Source organism: Plectropomus leopardus, chromosome 13 (genome assembly GCF_026936395.1).
Source record: "Plectropomus leopardus strain MGB_pleo_1.0 chromosome 13, ASM2693639v1, whole genome shotgun sequence".
NCBI lineage: Eukaryota > Metazoa > Chordata > Actinopteri > Perciformes > Serranidae > Plectropomus > Plectropomus leopardus.
Window position 1 is genome coordinate 12,277,524 of NC_142188.1, and position 17,079 is coordinate 12,294,602.

Consider the following 17,079-nt stretch of genomic DNA (forward strand, 5'->3'; position numbering starts at 1 on the left):
TTTGTCATTTGTAGCCTGCACGAACTAAGAATATTTGGAGGCCAGTGGAAACTCTTCCTCAGAGAAAAGAAATTGCCCGCCTACCGAAATTGTAATTATTACTTTTTTCGGTATTTTTCCATTCATTGCGTAGAAAATTATTTCTCTGGCTTCTATACCAACATAATGAAGGGAGTATGTGTGAGGGCCTCATCCTCCTCTTCCTCCTGGGTGCTGAGTAAGACTCACAGACAGGAAGTGAGTGTCTTGTGGGGAATGTGCTGCAGGCTTTCTCTTCTCCGTCTATCCATTGCTCCCTCTTGAGCATTCGAACACTGCTCTGTTGTTCCAGCTTCAATCAGATCCACAGTGGAGTTGTTGGACTTTCCCTGGTCTTTATCCTGACATTACAACACAGTCCTAACCTTCTAACCCAACCAAACCCAGGAAAAATATGACTGAAAGACTCTACAGACATCACAAGCACTTGTGTTTTTGTATCTGGCACTCCTCAGTTTTTCAGCCGATAAAGTAAATAGTATGGCTGCACAATTAATTGCATATGAACATCTTCATTATAGTTAATTAGTAACAATGTTGAAGTTATTTTTAATTTCAGGTACTGCACTTTAATGTAATGGTGGTGTTACATGAAATAGTCCAAAGCAGTGGTTTCCAACCAGTCCAGCCACAGGGTCCAGATTGTGTCCTTAGTCTTTAGTTCCAGGTACACAAATAAGAAAAGTTACCGCATATTCCATTTTATTCTCCAAAATGTAATCAATACGTGTGCTCAGAACACAATTAAGGAAAATGTATTGCAAGAATAAAGTGCATTTACTTCGAATTTAGTAAATGTATACTCCTGCAACTAAAAATGGGCTTATTATTGCTTAAAGATCAGTGAAAACACTTCAGAAGCACAGCTTGTTAATAAGCCAAATAATACCAAGAACAAGGCAATAAACTAGTAGCTGAACAGCAGGAAACGCCACGTCAAAATAAAAGCGCTGTGCCAGAAACTCAAAATATAGATTTTTTTAAACATGCTGGGGAGTCATTTTCTGTTCATTCATAATGGACCCATGACCCACTCTTGGACCAAAACCCACCAGTTGAGAACCAATTGTCTAAAATGAAAGTAAAGATGGAGAAGCAGGGGACTTTGAGAGAAACCTAACACACACACACACCACCTTTTGGAAAAACACAGTGAAGAGTGGAAAACAAAAGACAGAGCCACCACTACAGAGGAAAATCCTCTCTGATGTGAAAATTGTGCTCTCCCTCTGATGAGGTTATCATCTGTCACTTGGAGATACTGTGATGATTTTACCAGATTCTGACTGGATTCTGTACAAAATGTGTGCGTATGTGTTAATGAATGTGCCAAAGCAGCAGTTGTTCTTATTTGTAGTCACAGACCACAATAAGAGTGGTTGCCATTATCAGGACATCAAAAAGGCTTCTTGTTCACGTTAACAAAGTAGAGGTGCGTTCACCTCCAAACACATCTGCTTCTGCCTCATTTACCTTGCACAGAGTTCAGTCTGATTGAACTTTGACCTTTCGGACTCATCCAGTTGTCAGTTTGAGGAAAAGGGTAGGATTGATCTGTTCAGGAATTTTTGTTTAGGAAGTATCGATTGCATAGACCTATAATCATGTTTAGCTGCTATCATGATGCATGACTGAGAAGATGGGGTACTGCATATGGGTGTCAGAAAATATTGATACACTTGAGTATTATGTTTATAGCAATATGTTTCATCATGCTGTACTGATTCTCAAAAAATGTCCATATTTTATTGTTTAAAATTCATTTAAGGCTTAATTATTACTCAAAATATTGTCAAAATTGCATTAAAGCAGAGTGCAGTATTCAAGTTACAGGCGTGGTTTCCCACATATTCTATGTTTGTGACAGCCCATCATGATTAAACAACTGCAACCACGTCCAGATTTTATGTTTTTGGAGCTGGACTGTTCATTAGGGATGAGTATAGTTAAGATCTTATTGATACAGGTACTGATACCGATACTTATCGATATTTATTTGTTTTTTTGGAGGACTTTTTTCATTGACAAAGTGTACAAAACATCAACCCTAAGTTGAATTATTTTTCTTATTTTGTACAGTGAATGCATATTGCATACGTTGAAAAATATTGTATTTCATGTCTTCTGCTGGTGGGCCATCACAATTAGAGTATGCATAATGTTATGTTAACTCCACTTCAGAAGAGGCTTGATGCTAAAATTTGATGGAGAAAAAAAGTTGATATATTGATATCAGCATTGGTGATTGACAGGATGAGTTGTTATGTATCAGCATGTTGAATATCGGCAAAAAAATCCAATATTGTGCATTATTAAAGGGCCAGTGTGTAGGATTAAGGGGGACATATTAGTAGAGGGGGAATATAATACTTATTTATAACAGTATTTTCATTAGTTATTTATCACCTGAATGTAGGAATCGTGTTTTTGCAGCCGTTTATATCAACATTAAGGCGTGGGTCCTCTTCCACAGAGTCTGCCATGTTGTTTCTACAGTAGCCCAGAATGGACAGTCAAACACTCACTCTTGTTAGGGCCCGTTAAGTTTTTGTGTCTCAGGTAGTTCTCCAACACGCTTGGCACATAAGAGAAGTTTAAGTTTTGCAACCTAACTGCTAAATACTACTAAACCCTACACACTTGCCCTTTAAAATCTTTCTACATGTGTCTGTGAATAGTGCATCTTGCAAGAGGAGGCCGTGTGAGAAAATACACATCAGAACATTAGTTTGTAATGTAAATGGTTCAGTTGATTTAACTGCTGGATTTTGCTCTTTACTGGGCTTTGCTCAGTTGCCACTTTCCCTCTCTTTCTTTCTTGCAGATTTTACCAAAACATGCTGATACAATTAAACAATTCTATTCGACTTTGCTTACGCGTTGAATTCCTTCTTCCTGGGCATGATGAAGCTTTCAGGAGCTGTAATATAATTGAGCTTCAGTCGGCGGAAAAACCTGTAATTCATTACTCAAGAAAATAAAACCAGGAGTCCTATTTCAGCCGTCCTAGTGGAGCTGGAGTGCTGTGACCCATTTCTGTGCTCCTGGAACTGTAAATGGGCTGAAATGAATACCTGTTTTTCTACGCCCCTCAAAGCTCTTTTTCTTCAACCCTTTTCAAAGTGCAGATTTACATTCTGTCTGGTTTGCGGTTGCTATTTTAGAAAAGTTTTTTAGGGGGGGCACCCTTGACTTGTCCCGCATGCGTGCGCACTCGCCACACACACATAAATGCAGAAACACACACACCACCCGGCCCTTAACCACTCCCCCCAAGAGCTTTCTGTGTTTATCTTTGGAGAACCTCGGGTTTTGGTTTGTTGTTCTCTCTCCTCATTCAACATCCAGTACAATCTGCCTTTTCTCCACTTCCCTTGATTGGAAAGAAAGTAATTTATAAGAGCACCTTTTTTGATCTAGTCCGGGCCAGGATATTCTCCACTTGAACAAAAGAGAGAGGGTGGAATAAGACAAGCTTGTCCAAGAGTAGGAATTTTAATAAAAGACTCTAATTGAATTATGTTCATTTCCTCAGAGCTGTTCTGTTCTGCATAAACTTCTCTGATTGGACACATATCAGTGCTGATAACTCAAAGGCTCAGTAATCAAGTAGAGTAATTGAGGAAAGAATTTCATCACTGAAATCCTGCACAAATTCGTCATGTTTTTAAAGGAGACCTGTATGACCTTATGGTTGAAATGCTGATGAATGTGAAATATCAATGATTTCCCAATACTACAGTGTAATGTTTACAGTGCAACTCTGGGGCGTGTTAAGTGAGACTGACTCCCTATGCTCCGTGGGGGATCTAACACAGTAGATGCTAGGCACCAGGAATGCACAGCGTTGTGTAATCACTTGGCAGCGTTCACAAGAGAGAGAGATAAAGGAGGAGATGATAACCCAAATATGTTACGAACAACAGCTTGATGCTAGATGTTGAATTTCCCGGACTGGCTAATCCTACTGCAAAGATACTAGTGTGTAAATAAAACTTGTTGTTAATGTTAGGTCTTAATGGGCTGTTTATCGACATAGTGAAAAACAGATAAGACTACAACTTCAAGTCTATTTCTGACTGTTTGTAAAACTTCTCATCTGTGTGACCTCGGGGTTGGTGGGTAGTTTTCTTTGGCAGGCTGTCATCTTTGTCTGCTGAAAAGTAACATGTGGCACTTAGTGCATTTATTTGATAGCACAGTTGCTTGGCAACGTTGCAGGAGTTGAGAGGAGAGAGGAGCTGTTTTGAGTGTAGAGGACGACTTGTGCTCAGCACAGAAGTATGCTGACAGGTGTTCGTTTCTGTGGGTATTAACTTCATTTACCAAAGCTAGAAAAGTGATAGTGGTTTCAAAGCATTAAGTAATATTCTTTAAGATAAGTCACGCTTAAGATATCTTTAAGTGTGTGGTTTTATACCACATTAAACGTCAGTTGAGCAGCTGGTTTGTCAGAAATCCAACTTAAGATTAAAGGGTGCATCTGTTTTAGTTCAACTCTCATTGTTTTGCTACATAAGTCAGTCAAAAATAATTGCATATATGATATGAATCACCTCAGATTAATGCACAATAAAACACACTGGTATCTATGAGAATAAATTAGAAACACAAACATTGAATCACTTTCTGCATTTTTTCTCTGTGATTCCCTCAGTGCAGGAATGGCGAACTGAGCCACTAATAGGGTTGGGTTATATGATGTTATATAATGTGCAATGGTAGACCACCCGTAGAAATTTGGCAATGCCATTTCTACCTCAGAAGCTGTTAAGGGCAGGCTTCCGAGGTTAACACGCTTCCGAACATGCGTTTCCATGGGAGAGTCTTGGGGGAAAGCCTGGTGTTTTGAGCCAGATCCACTACAGCAGCATGCCTCATCACCACTCAGGACTGCTTCCTTGTTTACTCCCATCAGCGCATTGATCCCCTGAACACAGCCTTTTAAAATCCGTGGGATATGTACGACTTTTGGTTCATTCATTTTTCATAGGAAAACGTACGAGCGGTTTGTGAGAATAGCCTGTGGGCAGACATGGAGGAGGAGAATGTTACACAGAAATACTACTAAATACTAAATACTACACCGAAACTTATTAAACTTGAAATTTTTGTTCCACAGAAGCCTAAAGCTTATTTTTATTGGTGTGAGTCTATTTTTTTCCTTTTTACTTTAAGCAGTTAGTTTTGTTTTTGTATGCATGATTGCATATTGTTCCAACGGCCCCTAATACTCAAGCCCTGGTTGTCCAAAAGATGTCCCATTTGACCGTAAGCCCATTTCTATGACCTTGGTAAAACAAGCATAGTTCAATGTTCCGTTGTTCTAAATGGTCAGTTTCTCTAATGGCGCTCTCCCAAAAGGAAGTAATAATTAGCTATGTGCCTGTGTTGGGGAAGGCGATGGACGTTTGCTTTCGGGATAAAGGGCTGTCACACCAATGGGCTTTCAGTCCAATAGGACATTTTGCAGATTATTGAGGCTTTGGATGTACCGTAAGAACAATGTCCTGATGGCACCTAAAATTACAATACCTTGATAGAAGAGTTTGGCCATTTCGCCCACCCCCAGCCACTGACGATGGAAACTGTTAAATAGAAAGGTAATTACAGAATGTAGTGTTTGTTGAAACAAAGCTGAGAATAGATAGCATCAAAAATGCCATTTGATTCATAAAAATCTTGAGGATTATAGTGTTGAAGGTATTCTCAACCCCAAAATCAAATGGCACCCTACAATGCTGGTTAACTTGTGTATAATCTATTGTTTATTTTGTGGAAAATGGGTAGTAAAATAACATTTGTAAGTAAATCAGCTATGATGCCAAGATACAAAACATTGAGCTTTTGCTCTAACATCTGTTTTCACAGACTACTTTCTAAGTGTTCATAGCAAGTTTAAAGTGAATCTGAAGAAGCAACAATTAGGTTAATAAATGATCTCACATGATGGACAAATGGCTTAACAATTTTGACCCAAAAGCAGGATTTGTTGAAGGAGGCATACTTGTCCGTCACAAAATATTAATAACCTCCCAATCTTCTTTTAACATACAGTTGATAAAGAGGTCGGTGTTGAAAGCTCAGGATGCTTCTCTGGCAGTTTTGATATGAAAGATTGCATAAAGCAAACAGCCGGGTCTGCTGTAATAGTGAACTTCCCAAATCCTTACTTGGTGATTAGATACCACTGTTGTCTTGGAGAAGCAGTTAAAGTGTTTCTCAGGCGCTCAGGCATCTTCTGTTTAGGTGCCAACTTGGGTAACGTATGCCAAAGCAGTTCACAAGGGAAAGTTAAGTGTTGGCTTTTGTCTATTTTCATTTAGATGTCAACCACATTACTGCCAACTGCGTGTCAACTGCAAGGTGATACATAAGGTGAAACGTCCTGTCTTTGAAGTGAGGAGTTAAGGTTTGATTGATGAGAACCGCTCCCCCTCCATCAGGAACAACAACCTGACTGAATGCTATTGATCGTACTGAATGCACTGTCTCCTTTACTTCTACGTTACCTTTCAAATAGCCTTTTTGTATTTAAATGTGTGTGTGTGTCTCTGTGCACGTGCGCTTTTGTGCATGTGTGCGTGCGTGTTACTTTAAGTCATTGCAGATTTGTAATAGAATTTGCTTCACCATTTAATTTAATGTCTCTGGTTGTGTCAGGCTTTAGCAGGCAATATTGCAGGCATATACATGCACAATTATATTCCTGTTATTCCAAACATGAAAGTATTCTGAATTTAATATGGCTCATGTGAAAAGCAAATTTAGTTTGGATGTCTTGTATTAGGCCTTTTTCACAATTTAGCAGTTTTGAATTAGGAGGTGGGTTACGCTGTTATTATTCATTCTTTGGACAAGTAAACAGTGCATGTAGAATACGTCTCTAAACAGGGATTTTACCGCAGTTTGGAACACACTGCCATTTGCTTGTATACAGTCGGCTCTGTGCATCATGGATGCATTATACACAAACCAATTGTCAACAGTTTGTGAGACTTTGTAAAATCATATTTTAATGTAGATCAGAATTGTTGCCATGTGATAGCCAACAGTGGACATTTATAGCTAATGATTTGATCACAATCCTCAATTGAACTTCCAGGAAATATACTGTATCATGACATATAGTAATATTTTTTACATATAACTTGTTTTTATTAGACTGAGTAATACGAATATATATGGATACTAATTCAGCTGATGGTAGTCGAATTGACTTTTCACTTTTAAATTAGAAATGATCACAATACAGTTTTAGATGAACTTTTAAAGGCGATATCCCAGATTATTTATGATACATTTTATGACGCATAATGATTTTATATAGAAAAAGCTCAAAGCTAAACCTAAAGGGAGAGGGCGTATTGATTTCAGGTTATTAAGTAATCATACATATTTCCCAAATGATCTGAATCTAGGTTTGAAAAATGATCCTGTTTTAAGATGATCCCATCTGAACAGTGCCATAAAAAATGCATGTTCCCGCATTGACAAGCATGACCCAATAAGCTCTTTGCATTGCATGTGTGTTCATGTTTTGCTTCGGCTCCCTGGGGCCCTCTCATTAACTCCATGTTGAATCAGCTGAGAGCTGCTGGAGGGAGGGACATCTGAGAGCTAGTGTGAAAACATCACTCTCTCCCGCTCTTTTTATAAAATATGGGAAATGTAGTTCTTTCATACTAGTGGTCATGCTCTCAGCCAGGGGGGCTCATAAGTCTGGCTTTAATAGTAATCTGTCTGACTTTAGTAAAGGCCTGTGAGCAGACAGTGGACTGAGATGTCAAACTTTTCCTGGATTAGACTTGTCATTTGTTATGAAATCCTATCCAGGGGAAATAGGAGTTGTATAACTTTTCTTGTTTAAATGCTTACGTAGACTTTTCTGTGAATGTCCCAAGTTTCACCTTAAGTCCTCTTGTGATTATTGCCAGTGTGGAGGATTTTGTATAAGCAGCTCTGAAAATTTAGAGATTTAGCTGGTGCCTTTAGGGCCCCCCTTTGCTTTTTGTAATCTAAAAAGCTCCTGCGTTTGTAGAAATCTTTTGACATGAAGGATTTCACTTGATAATTCTGGCATGGCATACATGTTTTGTTAACCAGGTGCATAAACTCCCCCTATATGTATTGAGTGACTGAGTGCCCTCATGGTATTGGAGAATCATTGCGGATTTGTCTATATATTTCCATTAAATCTTGAATTAAATGAGCTAATAGTGAAAATATTCATGTAACAATGCTTTGATTTAGTTTATTAGGGCTTATATGTCTCATTGTTTGCTTGATTGTTGTGTGTGGATTGAAGCCATAACTGCAGAAATCAACACTGTTTACATTCCTTCAGTGTCAAAACAGCGGAATCTCCCTGAAAGTCGGTCTCTCCACAAAATAATGGATACCAGACCCCGCTCCATCTAGCACCGTCGAGTCCTTTCTGCCTGCAACTTCTCTCAGTGCTTTACATGCAGTGACATTCGACGCATTAAACAATTACATGGAGAGAATTAGAGGGCGTGGATCTGAATAACTCTAACCACCTTGTTTACTTATTAGATTAACAGACAATCAAGATAAATGCTTTAAATTAATGCCACATTATTTGTTCCATATTTTAAAAAAACACTAGAGTGCAGAGTTGATTGCAACATGTGATGTGTTCTCAGGGGCCTTGTGTCATTTTTCAGCTTTGATGCCTTTACAAGCTGGAAGGGAGGAGTGCTGCATTGTCCTTGTGTAACCTGGGCAGAAGAAAAACACCATTAGGCCACCGTAGCACTAGAGAAACAAATGAAACCAAGTCTCTTTGATATTAATCAGAGCTACTAAATGCTGAAAAGTATATGTTAAATGAGAGATGTTCTCCTCAATTCCTGTCCAAGCGTTCAATCTCGAGGAAAGCCTATAATTTAAATTGGGTTTTTCCGTTGGCAGACAAATAATAGGTTTCTCGGTCATCTAAGTAATGAGGCATGAGCGATGCATTTTTGTGGCAAAATGCCTGTCAATTATTTGAGAAAAGGCACAGAGGCAAATGTAAAAGATCTTTAGTTGTTGGCAAATCAAATGTAGAAGACAAACAAGCAAACACGAATGTTGTGCAGAATAGAATGTGAATTTGAAAGCTAACATATTTGAATTTGGTGGTTTCCTGCATTGAAACGGTTGCCAGTCAGCAGCTGACTTTTATATCTCAGATGTTGGTCTTGAATGCAACAATAAAACTCGACAAAACAGTCAGCAGAGAACAAAATATACATGCAACTTGTGGTCGGTAGATTAAAAAATGCAAAACCATCGTGACACTTAATATGTGATAATAATCGGGTTGATCTACTGTTTTGTTTTCACGAAACGATTCAGTCACATCATGCTCATGTTGGCAGTTTTCTGTTTGAGAAGGGGGTTATTTTCTTTGACTAGGAATGTCCCAATCTGATCCCTAACTCCACACGCCATAGATGACCGCAAGACTGTTACTGAAGTTATAGCACACCGTGCCGACACCTTGCGCCCCACAGAGAGATCGTGCGCTTCACTGTTAGGGAGCTAGAGAGCAACAAATTTTCATCCTGACAGTTTTCTGTGTCAGGAGAAAAGAGACAGTGCGCCACAGACTGTTACATGAGAGAGAGCCCGATGTTGTTTGGTTTGAAGTTTATTTGAACATGGAGCATCAAATATCAATATCACCAATGTGCCTTCAGTTGCTTGACAGCAGTTGTGACACTTTACAGTTTTTAATGTTAGAAAAAAAACCCTCACGGTTATGCAGTACAACAATCTGCGTCCAGTGTTTGAAATTAGTCTGTTAAATTTTGTTGTGCATCTGAAATGATAATTGTCCTCATTATGGAAAATGTTAAAATTCTCCTGCTCTGTGCTGCAGGAAATGGCTCCACTAGCTGCTGAGGGGCTCCTGTATTTGTGTTGCGGTGCTGGACACACAGACACAGAAATGTCTCGACTCAGTTGATATGGGTAATGGGTAAAATAATTATTTGTGTCTTTGTGTGTGTGAGAGGCTCAAAATCACAAACTCTGAAATGACATTCATCCGCTGGGAAAAAGAAGAATATCCTAAATTGAAAACTGAATACCTACCCAATAAATACCTGAAAATTTGGGTCCAGCCCTAATGAAATTGTTATTCTCACGATTGTCAGTTCAAAGAAAAAAGGATCAAAATAGATTAAAAGAACCAGAAATATCATCATTTTTCATTCCACACATTCTTCTTCCTTGTCAAAACCTTGTGCCTTCATTACCCACAATGCAACTCAACCCCTAGCAGTTTAGCAATGATTCAAGTGTGTTACGCTAGTAGAAGCTAATGTAGCCTTGAGCTGTTAGTATCAAGTAGAAATAAGGAACAGGCTGCAGAGGTCTGGTATACTCACTTCGCTTTAAATCTGGACCGTCAGATTTTTTCATTTTTAAAACTTGTAGTCTTCCGCCACAATGTTTAATGTTTGTTATGTGAATCTATGAAATCCTTGCAGTAGTTTCTGTAATTAATCTTACAACAACATGTGTAGCTCCGATGATGCCATTATGAAAATGGAGAATAATGAACACAAGACAAGCTTGTTTGCTGTAAGAAGCTCCCCAAGAAGCTATGAATGCCTCCAGTAGCAGTTTGACTTGTGGCAAATTAGCAGGATTCAGGTTAAAAATGTTGTCATTCATGCATATTTAGAAAGCTGAGTCACAACCTTTTTAAAAAACCTATAGCACAGTGCCGATTTAGAGTAGGTGCTGAATAGGATGAGACTTCAGCTTTCATATTGTAATAAATCCCAGGGCTCAGAGGACACGGTGCTGCTCCCCTCCTGTCTGTGCTCGGGGCTCTCCCACGGCCGGTTTACACACCACACATGTGCCAACAGGATGTTTTGCTCTCAGCACATGGCTCATGTTTTCACTCAAGTTCTGTATCAGATTGCTTTTGACTTACTGTGCTCACATGCCAAAAATGCTGTCGCAGTTGTTTGTGTTGATCTTTGGTTGTTGCGAGGTTAAAAGCCAAACCCAGTGTATTTGGTGTTTGTTTGTTTGTTTGTTTGTTTTTAATTGTCTTATAGATTATGTCATTTGATCTTACTGTTAGACTCTGACATCAGAGTTTAGACTTTCAATCCAACACTGCAGGCATAATACATCCGCAAACAAAGTTTTAAAGTTTGTGTGCTGTTTCAGTTCATCAGTTGTCTTCATAAGCTGATGGAGTAAACAGGAAAAAGCCGCTGTTTGGCATGTGCACATGTATCTGACTCTCTTGCATCTCTCACTAGGGGCCGATGTTAAATTAAAATTCTTAAGGAGATGTGCAAAAAATCAGTAATGCATCTTTGTATGTGCATGTGTTCAGGAGAACAGCAAGTTGCATGTAATTCATGTAATTTTCATTGATAAAAGCTTATTTTAGTGCAGCTGAAATGGAATTTGGCAGAACAATTATTGAAATATTGAAATATTTGGTTGTGTTTCTTGTGTAGTTACGGGCCATAGTTGATGTTTTAGTCACATCCTGGCCTGAAACGAATGATTATTTTCAGTGTTGAAAAATCTGCTGATAATTTTCTTGATTAAATTAATTAGTTGTTTGGTCTCCAAAATGAATGAAACGTCAGAAGATATTGTAAATGAGTGTTTCCCAAAGTCCAAGATCACATTCTCAAATATATTTTAGCCACAACCCAAAGATATTCAGTTTACTGTCATAGAGGATTGAAAAAAACAGAAAATATTCACATTTATGAGGCTTGAATCAGAGAATCTAGACTTTTTTTTTTTTTTTTTAGAAAAAATGTCCAGTCCAATTTATCATCTATCAAATTATTTGGCGATTATTCTAATACTTGACAACTACACAGTGGATTGTTGCAGCTCCTGTCACATATGTTTACTTTTTAGCTGACAGCACCCTCACAACTCAGGCAGACATTCAGCAAAGCATTTTTTTCTTTCTTTCTCTCAGTAATTATTATTTCTGTGAATAATGAGACCTCTCTTACATATCCAGTAAATCAAAAACAGTTAAGTAAAGGGAATAATGGGATATACTGCTTGATCATAAGAAACCAAAGTACACAGTCATCACTGAAGAAAGTATTGTAACATGTTTCCAGTGGCATTTTAATTGGCTTACCATGTTTTATATCTCTCATTAGTTTGCCACTGACAGACTTTACCTTTGGTATTTACTTTTGTTTAGTTGATAAAATAATAACAAATAGGAAAAACCTGACCTGCTCTGCTAGATAACAAGAGATGAAATGTCTGTTGGATGTCTCTGCCTGCACTCCTTTTTGTTTGTCTTAGTTCTTACAGGAAACGCTTGTAACAGCGTCTTTCATAAACTTTGATAATGTCAGGCCACCTAAGAACTGAGCACTTCAGTCAGAGCTGTTCTTTTTACCTCAGAGCTGGATGTTATCTAAACTAAATATTGGATGTAAACACTGATACTTACCATTGCTGAGATAACCAAACATATTTGCTTTTGTGTAAACGCAGCACAGATTGTCTCAAGCCGTAATTAGGGCTGTCATTTTCAATGTCAGTCGTTCTGTTGATAATTTTTTGCATAGTCATTTATCCTTAAAACATAAGTAATGACACATGTCCTTCCACTTCCCACAGCTCCAGTTCCAAATATTAAAAATCATTAAAACTCTGTTATACAGTCCAAAAAAACAAAGTCTATGAAACAAATGTTTGAAACTGTGACCAATGAGTACTGGTACTTTATCTGTTAATACAACCAATCAGTTATCAAAACTGTAAAATGTTGTCTCTTGACTAAAGTAAAAGAAGAATAGTTTCAGCTTTGTTAAATTTGTTTGCTAAATTCAGGCCCGTCAGTGTTTAATGCGGGCTGCATGCCATTTCCACTGTGATCACTATTTATTTATTAGTATTTGGCTGTACACCGAGCGCGTCACTGTGAGCACCAGCCACCCCGTAAAATTACTGCTACGTAACAAAAGTCTGATGTACTTGAAGCAGCTAAGGAAGCATTCGACATTGCTTTAGCAACTTTGTTATTTCCCATCTGACACTTCCATCTGCTAATGTTCCCCTTCAGTGGGAATCACTGCAGTTGGAATTTCCTTTGGAGGATAGTGTTTACAAAGCAGGTAATGTGTTTGAAATGTCGGCATTACTGGATGTGTCGTGGCTGAAGTGACTGGCAGTTTGTTTCTTTACTTTACTTTGTAGGTTAAGTATTGTATTGGACATTGTCTTGTTTAACCCTTTAGAAGCCAATATCCCGCCGATGGCCGTGGGACATCATTATTTGCATGATCCTGTTTAAACAGATCTAAAAGAATAACCACAGTAGTTGGAGCATTAATTCTTTTTGCAGCAGAAAGCTAAGGGTTTCTGTTGTCAGTGTTATTGTGCTGTATGCTCGTAATTATGTCGTTGTGCTTTGTTATGAATGTAGAAAAACCAAGCAAAACAAGTAGTGGTGCCAAAGAAATGAATGATGAATCTGTCAGAACGTCTTTGCACTCTGCTCATACTAAATGATGAACATAGTTCAAGTAATTTCTGAAGTCTTAACAATATTTTGTTTATGTTAAAATATTTCAAAATGTTTTAGATCAGCATGTTTTTTTGGGGGGGGGGGTTGTAAAATTGTGGGAGGAAAACGGATGATTTTTGTGTTATTTCTTTTAATGAAACAGTTTCAATATTTTAAATTATTGAGGTTTATTGACTTACATATCCTCTTAGTTCAGGTTGTCCAGATTTTAGGGACATGACGCGCTCTCAGAAATTACATCTCAAAAAGAAAAAATACCAATTGTCCTACATTGGCCATCTGTTTGTATTGTTTATTCATTTGTTATCAGTGTAAGGGGGTGTTGAGTGTTTCATGTAAACGAATTTCATCTTAAATCGACTCACCCATTAAGGCCAAGGCAGACCAGTCTCCATGTCTTCATAAACTGTGGTCTGCATTTGTTTACTTGGCCGCCTGCGTAAGTACAAGCATGTGTTAAATGCTCATGATGTTGGCATTAGTGCATCGCCGAAGGCCATAATGTCGGGTCTGGTGGAAAATGAAATTGTGTTTGGTGAGAGGTTTTTCATTTTCCGTATTAGTGCTTTGAAATGTGGTGTTGAGGGGTGAAGCCATAACAATGTCTCTCACACCCAGGTTTCACATCATGTAGCACTGTGTGCACTGCAGACATTAAACACCTGTAAGAGGAGCAGATTTTATATGTTTGAAGATTTGTTACAGTATAATACACTGTAACATATTTTCAAACATATATGTACATCCATGTACCTTCAGCTTGGAAGAGAAAACTTTATCATTTAGTCAAACAAGAGAACTGATGAGGAGATTCCTCTTTCTCTGTTCCAAAAAAAAAAATCATTTTCCCTCCCAATATACATGTTCATAGTATACAAAATAAACTAAAAAAAATGTTTCTAACTCATAACAAGGTTAATTCTTTTGAAGTATATCACATGGGGCTGCAACTTACAACTATTTTCATTGTTGGTTAAAGAAATACTTCCCCCCACCCTCCCGCTTCCGCATAAACAGCCTCACGCACAGACGAGAAGCACTGCTGCGTTTGAACTCTGCTCAGTGGAATGCACAGAGTTCAAACGCACTCCTTACCACGGCGCAAATTTTATATGTGTTTTTAAATAGGAAGGTTGTAGTGGAATGCATGTGTTTGGGACGTGTTGAGCACACAAGTGGATAAATGAGACTTCGATTGCTGTTGCTGTCCAGTTCATCAAGAACTTTCTCAGTATTTTGGATTCTTCATTCGCCATGGACTAGTGGTGTAAGGGTTTTTGTAAACCCTGACATCCAACCTGGCCTGTTATGGTAGCCAACCTGGCCCACCTATCCCGCAAACATATGCATTAATTAATCCAGATCCTGACCTGCAAACACAAGTTAAAGGTTTCTGGTAATCAAGAAATTAGTAAAAAAGTACAAGAAAATTACCTCAAAATAGTTTAAAAAAAACATACAAAAATGGGTTTTTTTTCATAATTTAAAAAATGTAACTAACATTAAGTAATTATAATAATTAGAAATTTCCCTAGCTTTTTTCCATAGACATTTTTCCCTAGCTTTTTAAAAAATAATTTTCTCAATCTTATCATTTTTCGCAATTTTCGGGACATTTCTTGCCAAGTTGTTCATTGCCTTTTTTCCGTGTTTTTGAAAGAAATCACACCAATTTGCTCAGGAGTCAAAGGTTTAAATACTTGTGAAAGGCATCTGAAAGCAGCACAAGAAAAGTGATGTCGCTCTAGGTTTCAAAGGGTTAATCACCCAAATATCAGAAAGCATGAACAAATACCCATCTTAATTTCCCAAAACCCTCCGAGATGTCTTCAAATCGTTTTTTGTTGCCTTATCATCAGTCCAAAACATAAAAATATTATATTTCTTATTAAATAAGACCAAGAGACTCAGCAGATCCCAAAAGTTGCAAAGCTGGAACAAGAGAACTTGTTTTTCTTTCTTTCTTTCTTTCTTTCTTTCTTTTTTGCTTGAGAAACAACTAAAACAGTTCATCAGTTTTGAAAAATATCCCTGATCTAGTTTCCTGTTGATTGATTGGCTCATCACGCCAACACTAATGTGCTCCGTCCAGAAATTAAAACTCCTTTATCTCTTTTAAATTTGACAACCTTTCATTCTGACGTAAAAGCGTTGTGTCCTGCAGATGAAACAAAGCAGATCTTTGGTTTTGTTTTAATCATAACATCGTTCTTGAGGCCAACATTTACGCCTGAACTGTATAACCCGCATCGACTCCGCTGCTGCTCCTGACCCAGATTTGCACAGACAGCAACAGATTCACTAACGCTGCCTGTAATGCATCATTAAACCTTCCTTGCGCTCCCAAATGACAGAGGAACATGAGAATTCTCCTTGGAGAGCAGATATGTATTTTGCATCAACAGAGCAGCCACAGTTCGAAGGACTTGCAGATGTGTTGGAGCGACTACAGGCCCGATTTGATTTGGTGGTTGCTGCTGAGTTTCTGTCCGGCTTGCTGTATCAGCTGACGGGGTTTCTTGGCATTGTTCACCTTTAAATTTACTTTAAAATCCCAGGGCAATCCTAAGTGCTTGTTTTGTTTACAGGTGAATTTGGGTGGCCAAGTTTTCATATAATGTAGACCCCAAAGGAAAAAGTGTACAGGACGCTGACGGATGAATTTCAAAAGTGTGAAAGCCTTTTTAAGAAGTGAGAACAGACACCAGTACGGCATGAAATATTCCATTAACAGCTACTGTAAAATGCCCAAATATTTTCACTGTATCCATCAATTTGTTACACGGAAGCTGCAACCAATCGCCAGGATTATATAAAATTACTCGGAACATTTTCCTCTATTCCTGCATATGCGCAGAAGCTGTGCCAAACACAATATCCAAAGAGATGGAGATCCACCATAAACACTGCTCCGAGTGAAGATACCGTAACGTTTCAGGGAGACTGGATAATCTGTGTGTGATTTGGCTGTGTTAAGGTGACCTTGTGTGTAAAAAAAAAAAAACTGACCTCGGTGGTTTTCTGAATTTATTTTTCTCTTTCTCTGTCTCACTCTAGCTGCCACGGAGGGGAGAGTCAACGGCGGGGAGGATTTCTTTCAGAAGGTGAGTGTGTAGTCTGCGCTTGGATAGTGTTTGTCTTTGGGTTGCGTTCAAGTCCACTGAGCTGTGCTTCTCTCCTGGCTAAGTGAGCAGATGTCAGGTGCTCCTCCAGTCACTCGCAATTACAAATCAAAACAAACAAAAACAACGGAACAACACTGACGTCGAATCGCTCCAGGGCTCTGATCCTATAACACAGCTGACACAACACCGGGCCTTTCTCACTTACATAATATACCATAACAAACCAGACCATCTCTCCAGTTTGAAATGACAGAGAGGTTAAAAGCAGGCTCGCTCCGGCCAGCGCCGCCTCACTGACTTTTCTTTGTGGCTGATTTAATTAGTTAATACTCTGAAGCTTCATTACATCCAATGAAACAA

The 17,079-nt window shown here is 38.4% G+C and overlaps 1 protein-coding gene across 3 annotated transcripts in view; it reads left to right on the top strand.

The window, feature by feature from the left end:
* Window positions 1–17,079, top strand: part of LOC121954657 (protein bicaudal C homolog 1-like) — a 152,660-nt gene that overhangs the window by 81,275 nt on the left and 54,306 nt on the right. For all 3 annotated transcript variants that reach the window (XM_088086245.1, XM_088086244.1, XM_042502305.2), the window contains one exon: window positions 16,652–16,698. Coding sequence is in view for 1 of the 3 variants with exons in the window: in XM_042502305.2 (XP_042358239.1) it covers window positions 16,652–16,698 (47 nt within the window). In the remaining 2 variants the exon portion in view is untranslated. The remainder of the gene's footprint in view (window positions 1–16,651; window positions 16,699–17,079) is intronic.